Source organism: Clytia hemisphaerica, unplaced genomic scaffold (genome assembly GCF_902728285.1).
Source record: "Clytia hemisphaerica strain Z4C2 unplaced genomic scaffold, Clytia hemisphaerica genome assembly, whole genome shotgun sequence".
NCBI lineage: Eukaryota > Metazoa > Cnidaria > Hydrozoa > Leptothecata > Clytiidae > Clytia > Clytia hemisphaerica.
The window spans coordinates 1,857,271-1,866,106 of record NW_027103917.1 but is presented as its reverse complement, the minus strand read 5'-3'; the positions used below and the strand labels follow the sequence as shown (position 1 = coordinate 1,866,106).

The window sequence follows — 8,836 nt, the reverse complement described above, 5'->3', positions numbered from 1 at the left end:
AATACCCCTAAACAGAGCAGTTTTGCCCCAAACAAGACAAATTTTGTAGATTTTTCACTATCCCCGGACAATATATCCAATATATTCTATTCTTCACCCCCATGCACGAAAATGTTCTGGAAGAGCCCATTGCCTGAAATTAACCACATTTCTTTAGTTGAACCCATATCGTTCTTCTCTGAGTTAGTCTTCATTAACTTCCTAATATAGTTTTAAACTTTTAGTTTTAAAAATATCTTTGGGCCGAAAACTTTGCTTTGAAGCGCAGTCTGAAAATTTTGGTAAGATACGAACAACTCGGTCAAAAAAATTCTTTAATCATATAAAGTCTAGTTTGGGACAGGTTTTTGGGACTAAAAAAACGAAATACATATCCTTTCCAATGGTGGTAAAAATTCTATTTAACTTAGAACAAAAAAAATGTTTTTAATATTTACAAATTAGGATGTTGTATGTATAAGAATGGTCAAAATGTACAGATGATATTGGCTCTACTGCGCGGAGAGATATCACTTCTGGCGCGGACAATAATGTCCGCCCGATGTTCTCGAAGAGAGCTTTGATGTCAGGTCTTTAAATTCCATGGACACGGCCATGTCTCATTTGCTCCTCGGAGAATTCACGTTTGTTGGGTGTTGACACTTTCGGGCCAATGGTTGGTCCGCTAAAGTTGTTCTTTTGTGCCTGTAAATTGAAAATATATTCTATTGGTTTGTAAATAAATCTACACTGGTATGTTGATTGAGCGTTTAATCGTTTCGGTGACTTTCTTTTGCTTTCAGTGAAAGTTAAGTACTTTGGAAGTAGTCACTTAACGTCTTAATTCGAAATTTCTTTCCACTGGCGGACTTTCACAAACTACAGAAGGTTAATTTTTGGCCTAGTTGGCCTCTAACTCAAGTGAAAGTATTTTGTCGGGTTGACAAAATTTGAAAGTACTCTGAAAGTATTATAGAGCTTCAGTCACCGCTCATCATCTAAGGTTTCATCCAGGTTTGCAAATCAGAATAAAAAGAATAAATTTTCTTACGGTTCTTCCGAGAGTATGAATTCCTTTGATGACGGCTGGCATGTTTCGGTCTTCCGTCAGATCGACTGTTTGGAAAATATCGCCTCTATGGCATCCGTATGCCTCGCTTCCGACCAAAAAGTTGTGTACGTTTTCTTGCTGTAAAAGAAAGTTTCAGGAGTTCAAGCTTTCTGGAATTCTTTCCATACTGGGGAATCTCCTTGAGAATAACTCCTTCTTCGAGAAAGTAATGATCTGAGATAATTAATAGTCCCCTCAATAGGATCTCACTTAAATACACACGTTTCTATTTTGAGTTAATTTTCATCCGTCAAATGCATCATCTTCATCCTCCAATGCAAGAAACACGAATAGAAGTAGCTTGTCATATAAATAACTTACATGTTTAAATTTGTTTGCATTTTCTGGATGGACTTTCTTGACTGCTCCAGGGTTGATAGCGTTCATTAGACTAGAAATAGAATAAATCAATTATGGTCATTTTTAAACTCGTGCTGATATTTCTATATATTTCTGGATTAAATTTCAACCAATGTCGTTGGTGATGGAACTAAGAGTTCTGAGGATTACGTAGAGCTTTGATGGCGGATAATACTCAAAATACACCCACCCCTGTCTAACAACCACTTATGTTTAAAAGTCATTAGTTTTTGGAGTTTCTCAAAAGTAACAAATTAGACGTTGAACTAAGAGACTGCTTTAAAGGTGAATGTAGAGAGTTTATATTAATACAATAATAACTGGTTTGGAGGTCAATACAGTAAAATATTGACCGCAGTCGAAGTACAGACCGAGCTTTCTCTTTTTAAAATCATCGTCAGTTTGACCATAGCACTGAAGTGGTCTTTACCGTACTATATTGACCGCTAGAGAACCAATCAAAATAGCGCATTTTCTTGTATTGACCGGCTTTGACTTCAACCGGTTAATAAATCTGTGTGTTTCGGCGACGGATACGGTGAGCTTCTTTCTGATTTGTCTTGATCTTAGTAAATTTTACCGTCCTCGATTTTTTGCGGGTCAAAACTGCCAAATATATTACAAAACGCTTGAGTTACTCCGCCATCCTCAAAGGTGCAAATATAAAAGAAGAAGGGCTTACTTGCAGAGGATGATTCCGTTAGCAAGAGCTTGTTGAACATTATCTTTCCCTGTGACTCCTTTCAATCCAGAGTTTCCTCCTAAAACAGCATCGATCCATTCTAAAGCTTCACGTTCGCTCTCAATGTCGTATTTGCTGTCGATCTGAAAATGAAGAAATTTACTGAGATTTATAATTGCTACTAGATCAATGCATCAAGACAAGGGCTACTTTAGCTTCAGCTAGCTTAAGCCAAGGAAAGCTTTTTATTGGTTGCTTTCTGCATAGGATTTTCCTATGTTACAACAATCACCTTCTATTTTAGTTTAGGAATTTGTGAATCTTTCATTCGAAAAGTATCACTCACAAAGTTATGCAAACATGCAAATACCAATCAAATAAAATATTTGCTATAAGATGAGACGGAGATCATTTAAATGTTGACAAAATTAACTCTGATATCCGTTGCATAAGCAAGATCATTTCCTTCGACTTATTTGGTAAAAAATCATGTTGCTGTTTGGATACAGATAAGGTGTGGAAAACGCAAATGTAAAGCGAAAAGTATTGAAACGATTCTCCATATCGTGTACTGTAATTCCTTCCAAGAATTCTAAGCTCCTTATGCAGGTAAATTCCGATGTTCAAATCAAGTGACGTGAGTTGAATGTCTCAGTGCTACCATAAAAGACTTTGCTTTGATGAGACCTTGGCTGTGAAAACATCCAGTAATATCGGATGCTTCAAAAATAAAACACATTAAAATACGTTACTTCATATAGACTGTATGTAGAACATTCTCAACTCAGGCTACGTCCCTGGATTGAAGCAAAACCTTGCCTCATTTACCCATGTGAAAGTGAATATAAATGAGTGATGTTTAATTAAAAAAAGTTGCTGGAAATGAATGACTTACAGCTCTCTTTGTCTCAGCGGTAAATCCAAACCCCTTGTGTCTATGTTCCATTCTGATTTCAAAAAATTTATCACCTTACTTGAAAGTTTTTGTTGAAGTTTCAGGTTTTTTATGTTTCGTTCTCTTCGAAATTCTGTAACCGCTTTTATATGAGAATTTGAGACAATCATAGGAGCGTTTAGTCACGTGACCAAGTTTAAGCCAATCAATGACGAGAATTGACATCCATCCATCTAAGTTTAAACAGAGATGACCAAACATCGATATTTTCTTCTGGCTATGGAATTCAATAAACATTTCATCCTTATTTGGTTAAAGACAGGATATGTGATATTTTGTTTTGTCATAATGTTATTTCTTTTCTTTCATTGTGTTTGTGTTCGCTTGGTTTGTTCGCTCGATCGTTTTCTAATCTCATCTCACGGTTTTGTCTGACCCAGTTGTTTTCTTTAGAAATGAACTCGTCCTTGATTCTAAACTAAATTCAACTTTCAAGACCAGAAATAAATATTCCCTTATTGTTTTCATTGACTTTAAAAGTTCATTCAAAATGATGTGTAGCAGAGAATTTATCATCAAATTGCTGAAGATCGCTTCCGGTATTTAATTACCGTACCACTAAATACTTCCACTAACATGTTGGCATGTGAACAAAGGTTAAATTACAACTACTGTCAACTTCCTTGAATATGAGCATATCCTCCGATATCTTAAAGCCCTCTTGTCCTAATTAAGTTTTTGAAAATTTCCCCCGGCTTTTAATTATGACCTTGAAAAATTTCTCGGCCCACTCAGACCTTTCATTTACTTGGTACTGTTTCGAATTAGAAGAAAGATTTTGATTATGAAATGCCTCTTAATGTTAAATCGATGTTGGAATTCTATGTGGTTTAGTTTGAGATTGAGATTATTGTTTTATTTCGAGCTATTGCTCATTTAAAGCTAGACTTGTACGATGACAAAATTAATTAAAAACTGAGAACATGTTTTTTCTTTTATAAGCATAACGTTTATAAGCATACGCAGGCTCAGCTTTGGGTACCTAAACAATGGCTCTATTGTTTGAGAACAATAGAATGCTAAGCATAATGCGAGCCTGATGTAGGGGCAGACACTTGCTTATAAAAAAAAACATGTAGGTGCTCACTAGACTATTGCTTTGCTCAAAAGTCAAGAGTGTGTACGGTCAAAATAAACTTTGAGAAGCTCTCATAATGTTATTCTTTCACCCGTTACCCTACGAGATTTCATGACATTTCTTGATATGTTTTAGACCCCTCCAAAAACACAAAAAATTTTCCACTCCTACATTTTCAAAATTCATAAAATGTTTTGCACTCTGGAGAGACGAGTTTTCAGCCTAACAGAATTATGAAATAAACTACTGACTAAAAATTCGTTGCTAGTTTGTTTACTCGTTCAAGTTCCGAACTACTTTTGTCGGATTTTTCGTTCACTTGTTCACTGAAGTTCGCTGTTTTAGATCATAATGCTCCTTCGTTTGTTTGTTAGCGCGTTTGTTTGTTCATGATATTTAATCGTCATTTCGTTCGTTCGCTCACTTGCTTTAATCCATTTGTTTCGGGTACCCATTTGTTTCTCGTTACATCGATTATTCGTTCGCTCACACAAAGCCTTCATAAAGATATTGCGAAAGATTCGAGCTGTTTTTGTGATTTCAAGTCGATCATGTTCGTGTAGTGCATTGAATTGTTTTATCCAGCGTTGTGCTAAACTTCATCGATCTCGCACTTCGCCCCATGCCTCCTGCCCTGTAAAGTTTCAAAACTTTTTTATTGAACACGAACAAAAAGCATAGAAATAAGCCTTTCAAACTCCTTGTGGTAGAATAGATGATTGACAATACCAGATTCAAAGTCCTGGACTTTTCACCAGGAATCTGAAGAAATCCAAGAATCTCGATCAATCCTAACCCAATCGTCAGTTTCAATACAATCCTCATAATATTGACATTATTTTGTTTGTTCTCCAATGTTATGTTACAATCTTTTTTCGTTTTCCGAATCTTGAGAAAGGTCTTCAGTAATATTGCAGTTATCAGAGAGTATTGTATACCCATTGGTACAATATATGACCAAAGTCGAGCTTCAAAATCTTCAATCCAACAAATATCCTCATATCCTGCTTCGATGTCACCAAGAATATCCAAGGTAACAACTGGTGACACAAACAATAAAGGCGTGGTTGAAGCAATCACCAGATACTTAAGAAGTGTTTTCGTTTTGTTTCTTTGGCTTCTTGAGATTGAAGAATGCATTGTAAGCGCAAAATCAAAGCAAATAATGGCCACCCAAAACTGTGATTCAAGAAATAAGTAATGCATAAGAATGCCAAAATATCTACAAAGCTTAGTGCCATAGTATGTTTTCTTTGTGATGAAAATCAAATCTGAGATCAGAAGACTGAATACTAAAACCATAGTATTGAGTCCAGGGATGTTTTGTAGTTCTTTGAACTTCAAATATGTGAAGAGGATTACGACGTAACAAAGTAAACTGATGCTGGTACCCACCATGACAATATAACGTTCCATTTCACCAAAGATTTCATATTCAGAACCTGCAGGGAGATTTTTCATTGAGTTATTGAACGTGGAGTTTTGTGTGTTATTAAGAACGTCCTGGGTCTTTATAGTTGCAGTTCTGTCTTGGAAAAGATGAAGTTTTCCTGAATAGTCGAGGGTGAGGGACCAACTTGGAAATTGATACCTTCCCAATTCATTACATGCATACGACAGGTGTTCATATTGGTCTAAATCACTCATGCATTTCAAGCAATGGTAATTTGGGTAAATTTCGTAACCTGCTTTGATAGGTGCTGTGTAGGATAAACACTGGTCACTGAATTCTTCGCTTATACAATCACGTTTTGAAACAGTTTGCATACATTGTAATGAATCAAAGTTCTTATCCAATTTTACCTTACACTCAATTAATTTCGTGATATTGTCACATCCAGTAATCTTGATGTCAACGTTGGTGAAATTTGCAATATTGTTGCATTCAGCACAAAATGAACTTCTATAAAGATTTCCTTCTGCATCGAAGACTGGCCGTGAGTCTGAAAATGTGGACGTGTGGCAGGAGCTTAAACATTTCTGATGAGTTGGTTCCGTTAGGCTGTTGTTACACGTTGAGATCATTAGATAATCCTGTTGTCTCTTCATTCCAAGATCATATTCCATGATGGCACTATTAAATATCTGGTGACATTGGTACCCTAAATCTTGGACACCCGTCATCTGCCGGACAAAACGATCAAAATAAGTTTTCGCGTTTTCATCTTTTTGCCAGAATTTGTCAACGCAACAATTTTTGAGTTTATAACAAGAGTCATCACATGAACAGCATTTAGGTTTTCCTGCACTGCACAGATTCCAACTCTCGTCATTATCCTTGGTTGTTTCAACGGCTTCTGCATGGATATATATCTGTGATAACGGAAATTCTGTATGCTTGATCGAAGGACTGTTTTCGGAACACCAAGCTTCATAAAGCAAAAAAAGCAAAACAATTTTGAAAGTCTGTGCTGCTTTTTTCATCCTCCCTCTTAAAACAGTATTTCACTGGAAAATTGTTTACCTCCGTTTTTTTCTGATGAGATGTCAACTGATGTGGATCAAAATTTCGAAATTACTTCTATAGTATAACTGTTTTTAATTTATTTTAGAAGTTAATTTTGTCACCTTCCCTCTTTTCAATAATTCATAGCTTACAGCCAGTTCATATTTAGAAGTTATTGAAAGTTCGTTTGACTTTACTTTCTATTATACTTTCAAGCGCTTTGAACTTATGTTTTAATTTATTTTTTTCTTAATTTTTAGAAGTGTATTTCTCAGGTCTATTGACCTCTATGAAACAATCTTTACAATTTATAGATCTTATCATTCCATTCGTTTGTCAACTCTATCATAGAGTTTTACAGTTAGGCACACACTGGGCCTCTAACCCGCTCTTTTTATAATTATGTTGTTTCCGTCGTAAATTTCTTTAAATAGAGTTTAGTCCTAGGACTACCTCTCACTTTCCATATATGACTCTTGTCTTTTTCATTCGATGTTTTTTCTTTTGCTTTATGATGCCATTGTTTTATTATCTCGCGTTCTTTCCTTGAAAAATCGTCTGATACTCTGAAATCATCTTTATCTAGTTTGTGGGCTGATGTAAGTATTCTAATCCTTTCCTCTTCACTGTCGAAAGTAACTTTTAATGGTCTCCATCGTTCATTTGCATACATTTCATCTTTACGAGCAACTAAGCGTTCTACCTTGATTATCGTCACACCGAAACCCATTTGTTTTTTCAGCATTCTTTTTATAAAATCTTTGTCACCAACTCGTTGCTCTTCTTCGTTTTCGTGCTTGTTTTCACCTAAATTATGCACCATGATGTTGCACTTGGTTGATTTGAGCCAACGCTCCTCTTCATTCACTGATTTGATGAAACTTTTTATGGTCACCAGTGCCGTAGCAACTGGGGGGCAAGGGGGGGCTATGCCCCCCCCCAATAATTTTTTCAAAAATGGTTATTTTTCAAAATGCAAAGTTTTTTTTAATTTGTCATAATTGTCTTTTATGTGCATGTTTTGAGTGTATTTTTAAGCAATCTAGAGCTCAATTTTCACTAAACTTCAGCCCCCCCCCCAATATGAAAATGCTTCCTACGGCACTGATGGTCACCTCTTGTTTTTGTAGATCTTCTTTGGTGACTTCTGCATATGATTGTTTTTTTTCTGATTGTTTCTGTGTTGTTGAGCTGTGTTTCAGATCGTTTGTTGTTCCGTTCTTTGTTGACGTCTTTTTTATTTATTAGCTTCTCAGCTTTCCTTTCTAGAGAGGTTATTCTCTCGTTGAAATCCATGATGCTCATCTTTATCTGCTTCTTTCGCTGTGATGTTACTGCGAGCTTTTTATCTGCTTGTTTTAATCCTCTCAAGTAAGAGTGGCGTTATTTTAACAAAATTTCCACTTTCGAAGCGCCGCTTTTATACTGCAGACTAAGCTGAATCTGATAGGCCGGGTGCTCAGAGCAAGCATAATGGACAAGTCTATCACATCTCCTACATTGTAAGGTGTCGTTATCTGCTATGATGGTGTTTGTTAAACAGTTATTAGGGTGTGCAATATCCATAATATTGTTGAATTTTAGGATTTTCGTTGATTTCCGACATATTGTTGCATTTTCAGGATCGTCGCAGCACAGCACATGTTTTACCCCTCACTGAGAGACGGATTGCATAGATATCTTCTTTTTTCTATAATAACTAAAACTCTACCTTCAATGAAAAATAAAAACGTTAATACCATTACTGGGGCCTATAGGCCTATAGTGGGGCCTCCTTAGGTACTATTTAGAGCACATTTAGTTTTTGCATGGTACCCTTCAAATCCTAGATCCGCTCCTTAACAACATATTGAAAGAGGAAGAACACAAATCTAAAAATACAAAATTCACATTTCACAATCTTCATTTCAGAGGACCTTTAACAGATGTGTCAAATACGAAAGAAATTTAATCAATTTGTCTTCAGTTTCTTGTTATGGTTATAGATAAAAGACGTGAATTATTGAAGGGTCAAATGACAGCACAATCATATCCACTGATGAATTGATTGGTTGACTTCAGAAAGACACTTCGCAACGGAAAAAGAAATTGTGGAAGTGGAAAATTAGAAAATTTGAAATCGTCAAAGAAGAAGAAGAAGAAGAAGAAGAAGAAGAAGAAGAAGAAGAAGAAGAAGAAGAAGAAGAAGAAGAAGAAGACACAAATTTTAATCATAGCTTTGCTTT

General features: G+C 35.8%; 2 protein-coding genes across 2 annotated transcripts; both read right to left on the bottom strand.

Moving 5' to 3' along the window:
• Window positions 1-376: 376 nt before the first annotated feature.
• On the bottom strand, window positions 377-3,152 carry LOC136809415 (myophilin-like). The gene is made up of 5 exons (XM_067065944.1): window positions 3,028-3,152; window positions 2,133-2,275; window positions 1,412-1,481; window positions 1,031-1,168; window positions 377-684 (listed from the first exon to the last, which is right to left on the bottom strand). Exons 1-5 carry the CDS (start codon window positions 3,076-3,078, stop codon window positions 574-576), a joined length of 513 nt encoding a protein of 170 aa, XP_066922045.1. The 5' UTR covers window positions 3,079-3,152; the 3' UTR covers window positions 377-573.
• A 1,082-nt stretch (window positions 3,153-4,234) lies between these two features.
• On the bottom strand, window positions 4,235-6,790 carry LOC136809414 (uncharacterized). The gene has a single exon (XM_067065943.1). It carries the CDS (start codon window positions 6,587-6,589, stop codon window positions 4,715-4,717), a length of 1,875 nt encoding a protein of 624 aa, XP_066922044.1. The 5' UTR covers window positions 6,590-6,790; the 3' UTR covers window positions 4,235-4,714.
• Between the last annotated feature and the right edge of the window lie 2,046 nt (window positions 6,791-8,836).